Source organism: Motacilla alba, chromosome 3, assembly GCF_015832195.1.
Source record: "Motacilla alba alba isolate MOTALB_02 chromosome 3, Motacilla_alba_V1.0_pri, whole genome shotgun sequence".
NCBI classification, from domain to species: domain Eukaryota; kingdom Metazoa; phylum Chordata; class Aves; order Passeriformes; family Motacillidae; genus Motacilla; species Motacilla alba.
The window spans coordinates 73,059,823-73,075,433 of record NC_052018.1 but is presented as its reverse complement, the minus strand read 5'-3'; the positions used below and the strand labels follow the sequence as shown (position 1 = coordinate 73,075,433).

At 41.4% G+C, this 15,611-nt stretch overlaps 1 protein-coding gene across 2 annotated transcripts in view; it reads right to left on the bottom strand.

The window, feature by feature from the left end:
* Positions 1-12,797, bottom strand: part of THBS2 (thrombospondin 2) — a 33,057-nt gene extending 20,260 nt beyond the window's left edge. Inside the window, exons 1-10 of one of the 2 annotated variants that reach the window (XM_038133595.1) lie at positions 12,765-12,782; positions 12,525-12,657; positions 11,366-11,440; positions 9,847-10,403; positions 8,308-8,392; positions 3,746-3,939; positions 2,827-2,967; positions 2,507-2,603; positions 1,617-1,787; positions 613-789 (exon numbers count right to left, since the gene is read on the bottom strand). In XM_038133595.1, coding sequence (XP_037989523.1) covers positions 613-789; positions 1,617-1,787; positions 2,507-2,603; positions 2,827-2,967; positions 3,746-3,939; positions 8,308-8,392; positions 9,847-10,403; positions 11,366-11,440; positions 12,525-12,657; positions 12,765-12,776 — 1,642 coding nt within the window. In that variant the 5' untranslated portion in view covers positions 12,777-12,782. Of the gene's footprint in view, positions 1-612; positions 790-1,616; positions 1,788-2,506; positions 2,604-2,826; positions 2,968-3,745; positions 3,940-8,307; positions 8,393-9,846; positions 10,404-11,365; positions 11,441-12,524; positions 12,658-12,764 lie in introns of both variants that reach the window. The other variant, XM_038133596.1, reaches the window with a different exon arrangement.
* Positions 12,798-15,611: the final 2,814 nt, after the last annotated feature.

Here is a 15,611-nt window from a genome sequence, read left to right as displayed (position 1 = left end):
GCAGATGTTTGTACTGGGATAGCAATATTTCAGAAACAAACCAGTGAAAAACACCCAACTGCTTCATAGGCATTTTTTGGCCAATAATTCAAAACAGCACGCCATGCCCACTAGATAGGCAAAGAGAAAAAAAGGAGGAAAAAATTATGAAAGTCAAAGTGTATGGAATGAAAGGTCTCTAAAAAAGATTTAAAAGTGTAGATGAATAAGATAGAATTATAATGGCAATTAATTTTGTTGAATGTGTGAAACTGTATACACAAATATCAAAGAAATCTTACTATTGGGGGATTCTATGTCTACTCTTAACAAGTACAGAGACAGCTTCCTTTTAGAAAGGACTTGTTTAGTTTTGATATGCAGAGACATATCAGTAAAATGGAAATGTCTCAAGCTCTTAATAATTAAAGCCAAATTATAACTTGGAAGGTTTACAAAACCTCTGACTGCATTGTTGCCTTCATTTTCAAAACATCCTTGTGTGTTATTTCACTCCTGAGATAAAATTGTATTTTCCATCATAGAAATTCACTGCCATTTAGACCAGAACAAGGGGAAGGAATTCAGCTGGAATATTATTGTGTTACTTTTGATTCAAGACCACAGACATACCTGGACATGGAACCTTCTCACACTTCTCTGTTTCACGCCCATTTCCCACACAGTTTTTCCCACCCATCTGGGGAATAGGAGAATTGCAGAGGCGGATGCGGGTGATATTTCCCACTCCACAGGTAACTGAACAAGAAGACCAGGGAGACCAGTGACTCCAGCCACCATCCTGACGTACTGCCAGAGAAAAGAGCACAACTGAAGCAAACAGCCCACCTGCAGCAGTAATACAAACTCACTTGTGAGGTTAGCCTTCTAATGAGCCTCTCACCACATCTGATGAATGTCCCATCTCTTTCCCACCTTTTCACTTTCTAAGCCCAGCATGCCAGCTCAGGTACTCAAGAACAGCTTTCTTAGGAATTTCAGTAACCAACATATGACTAACAATTCTGTCAGATATTTTACTTAAAAATAAACATTTCCAATGAAACAAACATTTGTTCAAAATGCACATTTGGACATCTAGCAGTCTCAGCTGCTATATATTGCCTTAGGTACTATATTAGCTTGGATATCACAGGTACTTGCATTTACTACACTTCTGGAATACCATCCTTGCAAGTGCCTTAAATATAAAAGAAGTTTGATATTTTTCAGAAATCTTCCATGATTACTGTATTCCTAAACACAGCTAAGTTAAAGGAATGGCCCAACAATCACTGAATGGCAGATGTAAACACAGCCTTGAATATCATGTTTACGAACTAAGTGTTAATCTCCAAATTGAGTTCAAACAAAAGGGTCTAGTTCATAATGTTAAAGAAAGGATCACTCATCATCTTTTTTTTTTAACATATCTAAGCCCAGAATGTACATACCTAATAAATTGTCAGGAAAGTGACATTTGACATATTTGAAAGTGGAAAATTGGCAAAGAATCTAATGACAGCTACTTTAATGGTGCATATAGGATTTCTCAAGTACATACTGTCCTGACTAAACTTGCTCTTGCTTTGAGATGTCCAAAGAAGCTTTTAAAATGGAACAAGTTTATTACTTACTGCGATGGTCACATTTCTTAAAGCTGCACATCCTTGTTTGGATGTGCGGACCTGTGCAAGCACTCCTGGTGACATCACATGACCTTCCTCGCATCTGCGTCCCAGAGCCACAGGTAACTGAGCACTTTGTCCAGTCTGACCATGGTGACCAGCCCTCCTCACTGTCATCAGCTGCAGAGCAAATGGTAAGAAAAAGTGCTTAGCTTTGAAAGTTGCTCTATCATCCTATTTAAAAGACATTCTCTTTTTTTTTTTTACAGAATACATACTTTAACATTTAGATCTCTCCTTTTCTAATTTTGCTTTTCCAAGCTGCCACCATCATTATGGAATTATGGTGTAATATAATGACAAGTTAGTTGAGATAAGAATCCTGGATCTTCATCAACTTGTGTGCAGTGTGTTTGCACAAAGCACTGATCTTTGAAGGAAGAACATCTTGTCTCTAGAATGGACCGAGCCAAAACCTGAGTCCAAACTACCTTTGGTTTCAGAATATAGGTCAGTGTGATATGTGGCCCCACCTTTGAAAGCTACACAGTGGTGAACATGGTCAAGAGCACATTGTAAGAATATGCCCTATGCTCTGAAAAATGTGAAACACGACTGGAGAGAAGCATGCTTTTAACATTTTATGTCCAAGGTAGCTAAGCAGGTTATCACCTTAATTCTAAGTAACCAATATAATCAATGAAGACAGACCCTTCTCCTCCTCCTTCAGAAGGTAACTTCAAGCACCCAGGTTATTTTGTATAATCTTTGTATTCATACAAGTTCTATATTTGATCTTACCTGCCTTGATATTTTACTTGTTTTGAGCTTTCAAAAACACTAGTAGTGATTTTAAATAATGCCAAAGACTATATCTTTCTCCTCAGCTAAATACTCACAATGAGAGCAGACTGGACAGCATTCACCTTCAACAAAAACTGGATCAGCACAGGAAACTGCTGGGCAGGTGATTTGATTGCACACAATTTTGGAATCCTAAAGGCAAAGAAATCAATTTACTGATTTATGCTCACAGAGAGGTAAATGAAGGTGGGCATCTGGGGAAGTTTCATGTGGAAATGTTTTGATTTGTTCTAACATGGGGACTCCTTTTTTTAAACATCATTAAGTCCAGGCAAGCTCTAAGTAAATATGACGTGACATGGACAGTTGAGCTGGAACTCCATTTCTACAGAGAAGAATATTTCCAAAACCTTACCTGGCAAATGCACTTGGTGCAGCTATCCACAATCCAGCTTTCATTATCTGCAAAGACACGGCCATCCTGCCAGCAAACCGGTTGGTTCTTCGTTGTTTTGTTAGGCCCAATCAGTTCCCACATAATTTGGTTCTCTTCAGACTAGAAGATGAATTTAATGAAAACAAACTGTGTATTTCATAAGCAAACTGGTTTAAATAGTCAAAACTGAGATATGACCAGACTAAATTCTTCCATCAAAATATTTATTTTTATGTATGTAAGGAAGATGATCTTAAGTATTGCACTCCTGCATAGCAATTCTTCTAGGAATGGTACAAATAGTCACACAATACTAAGGGAAATCTGTTCTTAGCCATTTTGCTTTCCTCTACTACAGCTTATCTTTAGGTGTGAAGATTTTAGTCCTGACACATATGGCATACTAAGAAAATTCCTTCAGAAATAATTAGCTGATTCAGAATAAGAAGAGAGGCAGACTTCAGCAAAACATCACCATCACACTTCAGCTATAAAAAACCCATACATTTACTTGCAGTTTAGGTACCCCATGTAGCCACTTACTGTGGTATTCATAAATGGTGTAAACATGGTAAAAAGGCTTTAGCAGTATGCAAGCAAAGTTGGGATTGCTAGTTTTCAATTTCCAAACCTTTAGAAGGATTTTCCCCGTGTATGAGCACATGTGTGTGCTCTTTTAAATCCAGTCTGTGAAAACCAAGCCTTGATTAAAGTATTATACTCAAGAACTACCAAACCAGTTTCAATGAAAAGAGGACATTTTTACATGACGTAGATATACTAACAGGTGTTCATATGCGATATAGAAATCTCTATTAAACACTCTGGCATAAAATAAGGAAGGAAAGAGCAGTGCACAGCAGACCTCCATCAGCTCTCCAGACTTGAAGGTACCTACCACTTTTTGGAGGTTGTCAGCCAAGTTGTTCACCACAATGCGCAGGCCGGTGAGCTCTGTGAACATTGATCCCAGCTCCTCACAGGAGCGGTCACAGAACTCGGCCTTCTCCGGTTTCCCACCCACGTACTCGGTTGTCACGGCAGGGCTCAAGTGAAGGATTTCAGTGCTCTCGTTGATGGTGTTCACTTCAGCTGGTAGCAAGAGAATGAAAGAGAAGAGCAGCATGTACAAAGCTCTTCCACAGATTACAGATTCCTGCTGAAATCATAGACTGGCACCCATAGGTAGGGTTTAAACACATCTATTTTGGCACAGCTTCATGCTTATTATACCCATGAATAAAAGAGGGGTTAGATGTCAGCTGGTTGCAATTATAGGCTTTCCCTCTTCAAAATTAAGAGCCAAGCTGTATCTCACATGGCCCTCACTTTAAAACTGTTGGCACTGTAACACATTCATTTATGAAGAAGGCTACCAAAAGGACACAGTATCAAAAAAAACAAACCTATTTTATCTACTCAGACACAAAAGGTTTCAATTTTTTTCATGACCTATCACATTTCCTCACGGCAGAGAAAAAGGCAGGAGAAAGAGTTTCCTTGGAGGAAGTAATTGTCCTTGTTCTTACATAAATTCCATGGTAGGATCAAATTTGGACCATAATGCAATGTATACCAGACTAGGCTGCTCTATATTGCACTGCCCAGTGTTAAGCTCAGAGGAGCTGTTATAAAAACAGTTTCATTCTGAAGTGAAATGGAGGCCAAGCTAAGATCAGACAGATTATTTAATATGTCACTCCAAACACTCCTCCAAAAGACAAATCATAATTAAAACAGAACTTTGCATGCATTAGACAGGGAGAACTGGACATGTTCTAGTATAATTTAAAAAGACATCCCTGTCTACAGTAAATTCCTGAAAAATAACAGAATGCATGATTTTAATTAATAAAAAAATCACAAAGCACACAAAAAACTAAATAAAACAGTCTATGTTCTGTTAAGCATATGAATCTCCATCAGGTTAATATCTTATGGATTCCATGGGCACTTTCTCTAAGGACTCCATGAGAAACTCAAAGTTGGTATCAGCTATACAGCAATCCATACTTCCCTACCTCTTAATAAAGACTTCTTTACCAGAGTTGGAATAGCTGAAGGTTACCAAAGAGAGAAGACAAGCAAGGGATATAGCAATTTAAAAAGAAGAAATCAGGACAGGAATATGTGGCATAAAACATATGTGTCAAAACCCCAATACCATTCAGTATTGACAAATCACCAAAGGTGGCGAATCTTCAGAAATGTTAAGGGCTTGATTTGATGCTTTACCATACAATGTAAAATGTATATATAAACATAAAAGGAAATGAAAACAGGAGCAAAGTATTCTTCATTCATTTGGAAGGCTAAAAATAAAAGAACAAAGAACCAACCCACACTAAGACATTAAGTGATTACTTCTCAACCAAACTTAAAATTATTGGCTTGATGTGCTTTTAAATTAGCTATGAAACATCTGCCACCAGCCAAAGTCTACAAAAAATTGTTCTCAGTTTTCCAAAGTTGAAGCAATTGTCCAGCTTCATTTACAGTATGGGAGAAAACCACATAGCAGATCAGAACTCTGTGTCATAACGATTTATTTCAGCTGCTTTTTGATTCCCTGGAAAGAATGCAATTTTCCTACCACACTGGAACACTAGATTTCTCAGATTCCCCCACAGCACTTCTCAGATCATTAATTTCATATTTTTCAAGCCAACATGGAGTATGCCTTGACCGGAACATTCTGAGGACATTAATAAAGTTGCAATCTCAGCAGGAAACATAAACCAAAACTATGTTAGAAGAACTAAATCCTCACTTCCTACTGGTACTTGGCAGTGACTGAAAGAAGATGCCTGGGGATCACTGGGAAATCAGTTCTCTGCTGCTGGCTTCCTGCTAATTTCCTAAGGACCAGATGATTAAAATGAGAAACCAAAAGAGCAAAATGTGCATCCTCTCACATATGCAAATATCATTTGTTGATATAACTCAAGAAGGGATTTTAATGATGTTCCTATTTAGTTATGTTTTTGTCATCTTTCCTATCCAGTGCAGTGTATAAATCCTGCCTAAAGGATTAGCAGTCATCACACTACAGACATACTTTCCTACCTTCAACCAAACAGCAATCCCAAGCCACCATTTCACCATATGTCACATTCCCATACTAGGCTTAAAGATACATTGGGAAAACACAGTCCTGTCTCCTTTTGTGTCCTTAGGGATGAGGGAACTTCATTGGTAACATCAGCCTTGCTATCATGGGACATCAACAGATAAATATGTCATCTTAATACCTGTACTTCAGCTCAATAAGTCTGCCATTAAAATGGGAAAATATCTTGTGGTCAGTAACATCATTCATGGCTTTTCAACTGAGTTAATTGTCATTAGCAGCATCCCCCAAGTTTCAATACTGGGCCCAGTCTTGTTTAACTTATCCATCAATGACTTGGATGGAGGGGCAGATGCTTCCTCAGCAAGTTCACAGATGACACAAAGCTGGGAGGAGTGACCAATACCCCGGAGGGCTGTGCCGACCTTCAGAAGGACCTCAACAGGCTGGAGAGATGGGCAGAGAAGAACCATTCTGCCCCTCTCCTCATCTTCAGCCATATCTGGAGTGCTGTGTCCAATTCTAGGCTCCTCAGTACAAAAAAGATATGGAGCTCCTGGACTGGGTCCAACCATGGACTACAAAGTAAATTAAGGGAATTGGAACCTCCCTCTTATGAGGAAAGGCTGAGGGACCTGGGCCTGTTCAGCCTCAAGGAGAGACAACTAAAAGGGGACCTCATCAAGGTGTATAAATATCTAAAGGGGACAGAGCCAGGCTCTGTTCAGTGGTACCGTGCAATAGGACAAGAGGCAATGGATATAAACTGATGCACAGGAAGTTCCACCTGGATATGAGGAAGAACTTTACTGTGTGGAAGACCAAGCACTGGAGCAGCTGCCCAGAGAGATTGTGGAGTCTCCCTCACTGGAGATTCAAGAATCATCTGGACACAACCCTGTGCCACGTGCTCTTGGATGACCGTCCTTGAGCAGGGAGGTTACACTGATGATACCCTGCAGTCCTTTTCAACCTGACCCATTCCATGAGTATGTAATTAAGCTGGATAGGCAATGTCAGACTCTGACATGCACATAAAAACCTCTCAAATAATTTTGATGGCCTCACTGTGCTATTAGTTCTTTTCTGTTACTGCACAAGAAATCTCCATCTTGTAGTGTTCTCTTAGCATTGCAAAGTAAAAGCAGAAATACTGGACTTGAATTATTTGCTAAATAATTCCCAGTAAGGATAAAATAAAAATCTCAAATCTGTATAATTTATAGAACTGAAAATTTGGCAATTGACAGATGTGATAAAAATACATTAAGAAAATACTATCTGTGGGTTGTCAGCAGCTTACAGCTCTACAAGAATTCCTCCTAAGGAATGTATTAGCATGAAGAATTCAGTTGTTCCTTTAGGCTCCCATTGGTTTCCTCTTCATAATAAAGGTACAGTAACAATCCATTTCTACTTGGTAATATTTTAAAACATTTAGTACTCCTTTGAAGAAGTCAAGATCTGCCACAGTTTGATTTCTGGGCTTTGCATAAACAAGGAAAAAATTGAGTTCAATCTGCTTAACTGAGCAAAGTAACAGAAATAATGGCATTTCAGGTGGAAGGAGTTTCAAACAAAACCCCGAAGTTCTGTCTTGTGAGCCCACAACATTCCTCTGACAGATTGAGCTGGCTCTGATTCTTGACTGAGCTCTTGTCAGCTACAAGCACTGGGAAGTAAAACAGTCAGCACCTCCTATAAACTTGAGTACAAAACCTTAGCACATATTTGACAAATAATCCTAATTCTTTTATGGGGAATCCACTACACACCTACACAGAGTGCTCCTCTCCTGGGAGGGTAAGCATGAACTGGACTAACAAGAACACAGGTCAGCCCATAGGATACATGCCTTCCACATCTCTTCCTTTGATTTTTTACTTTCCTGAGGCTGTTTTGATTAACAATACTTTGCCAGTCAAACCCAAAGCCTCTTTCAGTCAAAGGTATTGCCAAGGAATTCAGTGTCTTTGAGAATGGCAGACTAGTTTGTGGGCCCATTGACAGTCAGCAGCAGAATTCAGAAGCAACACTACCTGTCTGGTGTGCAAAGAATTGCAGAAAACTCATGTAAGAAAATATGTCTTTTCCTACATGTGCTTTTTTCCTTTTAATTTCTACTAATTTATTGCTCAACACTTTTTTTCCCCCAACTTAAAAACAGAGGTTCAGAGTTATAAACCTAAGTAACTGAATTAAAATAATAGGCTAGAGAGTAGAAATGACACCATATAAACATATAAGTTCCCATTACCACCAAAAAGCAACTTATTCTCCTTTTCATTTCAAAGAGATCTATTGCCTGGTTTTGGGATAATATTTCACAACTAACATTTCTAATTTTCAGATTCAACTGAAAAGTATTAACAAGATAACAAAAGCCTTACTTGACTGGCTTCTCTGGCATCCTTTCTTACGCAGAACATCCTCTATTGAAGTATCAAAGATTAACTGAATATTTTGCAAAAGACCCTGTAATAATAATTTTAAAAATCAATTAAAAGCAGTAAGATCAATTTTTGAGTAATTAATAACCAATCTGTCTCAATTCCATGCTACTAACTGGATTCAGACATAAGCAAATACATAAAAAAACAATCTACAAGGCATTAAACCTGACACACAGGAAAAAAAAAAGCGCTTATAGCTTTGTTATATACAATTTCAGTATTATAAGCCACAAAGCTAAGTATGTTCTGAAACATGTAATAAAAAAAAGATATTAATCCGCTAAAATCTCAAATTTCCATTTTCACAGTAAATTTTAGATTTGTCATAGGGTCAAAGCCAACTTTTCTGCCCCATCACACTTCCGTCCTTAACCAGTCATTCCCATGCACCATAGTACACTGCCTCAATTGTGCTGACCCTTCTCTGAGTCAGCACTCTAAAACCAGACTGGTATCTATTTCAGTCGGGGAAAAATCTCTCAAAGAAAAAAAACAAACAAACAAACAAACAAACAAAAAAAAACAGTTTCAGTGAACCACTTAACAGTACAGCTTCAGAACCAGTTGCAGGAGTGCTACTGATGGAGTAACATAGTCATGGAGGCAGGAATGGAGAAGCTGTGGACAAGAACTTCTGAAGTCCCTGCCAAAACTGGTCATCCCACGGAGCCAAACTCCAGCATATCAGGCTCTGGCTGAAAACTACATGGCAAAACATGATGAGAAAGGAAGGGCTTTTTGAAATTTTTGGAGCCGTGAGTTAAAGTCTGACTTCAGCGGTGACTGAAAAGAAGCCATCCTTAAAGCAGTTGGGCCAGATCACATCACTAGATTATGAGGTGGAAGGTCACTTTCATTTGATAAGAAAACCAAAAAGTTTGTAATTGCTTCATCTCAAATGTACTTTTTGTGGAATTTCTTTTCTCTTTTTTTTTCTCTTTTTAAAATTTAAATTGAACAGAAACATTCAAAATGGCAAAACAGGATGTTCTGTTGCAGGATAGACCAACACCACATGCTTCAGCCCCATTAAAATTATTTTTCTTCTTTCAAATGGAAAAATAAAAATATTGACATGTCCTCATGATTTGAATAGATGAATTCAATGTAAAAACAGTTCTTCAAGAAATTTGCAAAAAAATTCTATAAATCACCAAAAAAATCCAACGTCTCTAGAAGTCTTACATCTGGAAGAGAAAAGGGATGGTTGTACAGGAAAGCAAAAAATTGGTTTTGCACACTTTTTCTGGATTTAGATTTTGCTTTGCCCTTGCTTTCAGGAACCCCAAAAACATACAACACAGATCCAGCAATTAATAAAAGCACACTCTGAAGAAAGTCTGCTTGGGAACACCAGTGATCCCATCAAATCCCAAAGGCATTGGGACAACAAAACTGTGCCCACTGCATCTTCCCAAACTACCTGCAGTTACCTTTTTACCACACCAGAGACCCAAGCTTCTGCAGGTCACCTACCCTGAAATGATTCTCCCGAGTGGACCCTTTAGCCACATACAGCCTGCTGCTCTCTGCTTTTAGCTGCTCATAGAAAGGCTCCTCCAGGATGAAGCTGTCAATAAGGTCACAGCCAACATAGAGGTTGTAGTTCTCCCCCGTTATCTGCACGGTGAGGTTCTTCCACTGGGAGTCAGCAAGGTCCACATCTTCCAGGGAAATCACGTTCTGGAAGCCATCCACCCAATAGATAAGGTCCAGGGTGTTGGCCCGGCCATTGGAAATGATCTCAAACTGCCTCTCACTGATGCCGGGACCCTCTAACGCAAGCAGAGTGCCTCTAGATTGCCTGTCCTGCCTCAGGGTGGCTGAGAGGATAAAGCCCTCATTCTGCCGTATTAGTTTTAGGATCTTTTTTAGTTTCTCGGGTTTACATGGAGGTATATGGTCAAAGCGAATGAAACGATATGCTGGCATAGTGGGGTCTGGGCCCCGGAACACTTTTGCTCCAACTGTCTTTCGGTTTATGTTACTGACTTGAAGTAAATCAAAGGTAGTCTCCTCTTCCTTGTCACCATCTGAAAAAGTTAACAGCGTGTGACAATGTGTCTACAAAAAGTCTTACAAGAAACAGCACCGAACAGTACACTTAGTAACTGCAATTGTATGACAGACCTTCAGGACCAGCAGAGTGAACCCAGTGCTTTCTGGCCTCCACAAATGGAACTGTTCCTACAGGAAGGCAAGTGAATCATATTTTCTACCTGACATTTTCATTTACATGAAAATTCTCTCCTTCTGCGTGTAGAAACACTTTTCATTACACATTTATACATATGGCTTCACATTTTATAGCACTATATAGTACATACTTTTACATATATATGATTCTGTAGGCAGGCCATACATGGATGCATGTATGTGCCTGCCTACATATGCATGTATATGCCTATACATGGATGCATGCAGCAATTAATTCATTAAACATTTTTTTCTATATGAATGGATAAGGAATTTGAGGCAATTTCTATATTTTGATTACCAAATAATGGAAAAACAAATTACGAGAATCCATATGCCTACATGATGACCGGAAATAAAGAAATTTGATTTTTAAAGACAGTAACCAAGAAATCAGATGCAAATGAGCATCTGGCACTGTGCCAATTTGTATTCTACTCATATTTGGTCTGTAGATGTCTATTTCTCTACTTCTATCTTTAAAATGTTGGTCTCACTCAGTGATTCTGTTTATGTTACTTTCACCATACATTTCCACCACACAGAAAAGTATAACATCAATTATTTCTGGGATTATATACATTTTAATCAATAATCTCTAAAGAAAGCAATTTTGAGATATATTGAGAAATCTTCATTTAGCACTGGCAAGGTCTATCTATCTACCAAAAATATCCCAGGCACTTCTAAAAAAACCCTTTATGATTACTTTGCCCACTGTAGTTCAGGTAAGCCAACTCTTTCCAACTTTTAACTTTGGGAGTTAGTCTGTATCCAGTTAAGAAGTGTCTGAACTTACCCTGAGCATTTGAGGAAACCCACAGGGCTATCAAGACAGCAAGCCACAACAACCCTCTCCTCTTCACCATAACTCCTATGAATAAACCAAAAAGTAGTAAGTATTAGGGAAATTATATTTATCAACTATAAATAATGCAATTTTCCTCACGAAATACCATAAACAGCAACTATATACATAAAATCAGAATTTTTTATTTTGATTGATTCTTGTAACACTTATTCTGGGTCTATTCTTGATGGCAGAAGTAAAATGCGACATCAGGTGAATGGAAGAGGAACTATGGCAATAATTCCTTAATAAAAAGGAAAGGCGTAGTGAAAATATACAGTGAAAATATACAATATTATTTTCTTAATGAAATTTCAGTAGCTGCCATAGAGACGATATGACACTACAGGAGATACAGCTTACTGCTAGCATCTTTACTTTGGAGCACAATATTCAGCCAAAAATCCTTGTAGGATAATGGCATCTAAACTGGATGATGGTTCTGAATAATAGGAGTACTTTTCAGTACCTTTTTCAGGCATTGATGCAAAGGCTCTCTTCCATATACATAAAAATACGAACAATCCTCTGTACCCAACCACAGCTGGATAAAGTGACTCTTAACGTGATGCCGGGTTTGCCCTGCAGCACTGCGCAGTTATAAACCGCATAATTGCATCTCCGTATGTGTCTCGGCTCACAATGAATGGAGCAGAAGCATTCCCCGGAATGCGCAGAAATCCAGTTCTCCGAGTACAGCCAAATAACTTCAGCACTGCCAACTCCACACATTATTGCGAGGACTCAGGGATGCCGCCAGTGCTTCCTGTCTACGTTTCCTTTGTTCTACACGGTACTCTTATTACCTGGCATGTCCAGGGTACCACCGCTACGGCCAGCTACCGGCAGCCGCCAGCATGCCTCTCTCACCTCTCGAACCCAGGGGCTCCCGGCAGGAGAGACCCTGCCGGGGCGGCGGGCGCAGCGACGGCAGGGCTGCTGCGGGCAGGTGCCACACACCGCCTGCCCGCGCCTGCTCCCCTCACCCCAAGCTCCCGCGGGGTCGGCAGCGGGGCGACTGCCCACGGCCAGCTCCGAGCGGGCTGACAGCCTCCTCCGCCCAGCGGGCTCCGCGGCGGGCACGGCACCTCCCCGCCCTGCGCCTCACCTGGCATCGGGGAGCCGACGGCGCGCTGGGGCTCTGCGGGGCGAGGCCGGCCGGGAGTGGAGCGTAACGGGACGCGCTGCTGCCGCCGCCGTCGCAAGTCCCTGCACGGCACAGCGCCCCGCGCCTTTATGGGCTGCGGGCCGGGCCCCGCTGTCAATCAGCGGCGCCGGGGCGCGCCCCCGGCTCGCCCCTCCGCGGCGGTGACATAAACCCCCGCCGCCCCCTCCCCACCTCGCCTACCTGCGGGGCCATCGCCGGCCCGGGCCCGCCCCCGACGGGCGGTGCAGGGGCGGTGCGGGGGGCGGGCAGGGCGGCAGCGGCCTCCCCCCGGGAGCGGCGCGGAGGGGCGGGCGGGGGAGGCCGCTGTCGGTGTGGCGGGGCCGAGAGCGGCAGAGCCCCCGGGAGGCGGCGCCAGGCCCCGCGGCGGGGCAGGAGCGCGGCCGGGACCCGCCGTCGGGGCGAGTCGAGCTCCCGCCGGCGAGAAGTGCGTCCGCGGCCCCTGCGGCCGGGCCGGCTCTCCCGGGGACACTTGTCGCTTGAGTTCTCGGTGCTCCTGCCGCCGTCGCGGCAAAATCTAGCCTTCTCCGGGGCTCTGTTATCTCATTGTTATCCTTTTTATTTTAAAATTGTACAACAGCCCGAAGCCGAGACTTGCCCCGTCCCACGGTCAGTTGGCAAAGTGCTCTCTGGATGTCAGCCAGCGGCTCCTCGAATGAGCCCAAGCACCTCGGTCCCGCTCTTCTGCGCAAGAAGCACCGTCCCCTTTCAAAGCGTTGAGGGCGTGTTCCTTGAGGGGGGAGCCTTGGCTCAGGGCTAATGCAAGAAACCTCACTCTTAGGCTGATCCTAGACACGTTAGAACTGGGAACTATCTTCACAAGCAAGGACTCCAGTCACAACCATTGAATTTTAAATGTCAACTTCCTGAGGAGCAGCCAGCACAGCTTCTGGTATCATGCTCCACAGAGAGCAGGAGGATGGATCCGTGTAGTACATCTACACACAGAACCTGCCATGACACGTGGATGCATTTCAGAAGTCAAAGAAGAACACCATAATCCCAGCTGCTGAGGGTTGCAGAATATCTGTGAAAGAATCCTGAATCCTGCAGCTGGTGTGAAGAGGCATGGATTTGGCTCAGTTGCCTGCAGAATCCAAGAAATGTAGCCCTATCAAATGCATAGGTGGACAAACTTCACAAATCTTAACACACAAAAAACCAAAATCCAAACAAAACCAAAACAAATCCCCTCCTCCCCAAAAAACCCCACAAAAACATAGCCCTGGAAGTCATTAACTTTGCCCATCACAATTTGAAATTCCAATAGAAAAAGGTGTTGATATTTCAGAGCTCAGAAGACTTCAAAAGGCTCAGTCTGTCACTACAGCAGAAAATGCCAATGCAAGCACTGCTCCCTTTCCGTTTGCCATGGAAGCTCCTTCCAACTTGGCTGGCCTTGGCCTTGCAGGGTAGCCGGAGCCAAGGAGCGTTCCCCTTTCTCACAGGGTGCAGGGCACTGAGCCAAGATAGGAGGGAGAGGGCTTTTTTGTCTTCCTAAAACATTTGGTTTTCAGTTTTGCAAAACCTCAAGAATTTAAAAAAATAGTTAATGATGTTCACAAAACCTCAAATTCTAGTGGGTTTACTCATTCCCCCTGCTATATTAAGACTTAGTCTTTATATCTATATATGTAGCTGTGTGGTGTGTTTTCCACTAGATTGAACTGTGCTGGGATAACTCTCATCTGGAAGCTGCTCTGGAATTACAGCTGGAGAAGAGAATGCAGCAAAGTGTTTAAGAGACCAAGAAGAAACTCTCTTTCAGATAATTTCATGAATTGTTTGTACATTTATATGGAAAGCCTTTTTACTGTAGAAATGTTTAAGTCAATAAAATAACAATAAAGTAAAGAGACAAATTTTGTTGTGTCAGCTTCTAACCAGCTGCCTCATAGCAAATCTTTCAATATCTGTGAGCGTTATAGGAATGAAGGATCGATAGCATATTGTTTTGAGCTGAGTGGTTTATATATAGGATGATGACCTTTGAGAAGACAGTTTTGGTTGTAGTCTTTCCACAACCATAAAAATGCTTACTTGCTCACTTTCCCCCTGGCCACCTTGGAAGAGGTAAACATCTTCTTTCCAAGATTCCTGCTGGAAAGTCTCAAAGAAACAAGTACCCACTTTGTTTTGCAAAGAGAGCCAATGTACACATGCAAACATTGGAATAACATTCACATGTCTCAATTTACCTGATTTTTCAGTGCAAAGGGAAAGTGAACAATGGTAATTAGAGAGATTGTAAAGTCATATTTGCTAACATATAAGAACACAACTGAGGTAACAGCAGATCTCATACTGATGGTTTTCTGTAGTGTTTTACCTTTCACTGCATTTTACTTCAGACCAGCACATCAGACAGAGGCACAGGTCCTTAACTTCTCATCTCTTTATGCACCTCCCTTTGCCTTTTTCAGTCTGCTGGTTTCCCTCTGTATTAGCCCTTAGGACCTTCCATTTTGGAGAATGTAAACATCATACATGGTAACATAAATTACTGAAAATCACTGGAGAATGTAAGGATTCTGGTATAGCACTGTCTCAGAAAGAACTGTGATTTGATGGATGTCCACCAAATATTCCATGGTTTTGCCTAGGACTTTATGACTGACATTCTCACTTAGCTTGACTTTGGGGAAGACTTGAACTCTCCTACATTAGAAGGAATCCCAATAAAGTGGAACACGCTTTACATACTAATTTTTTTTTTCTTTTGCTGCTTTTCTGATAAAATTGAAACTTGTGCTTTTGGCATGATCCAAGAGACAAATTCTGGGACTTTTTCAGGGTGAAATTCTAATCTTTTTTTTTTTCCTCTTCTGACAAAAGCATCCCCAGTAGCTGAAACAGATCTAGTTGCATGGGCATGATAAGGTCCTTCAGGTTTGATCCTACAGTCCTGGATTTCACCTGACGCTGATAATCATTCTTACAGAAAAGCTGTCAAAAAGCCATGAAGAATTTTTCTTTTTTTTCTTCCTGTGAATTTTCATAATTCACTGTATTGAGGTTCCAAAACTGAAA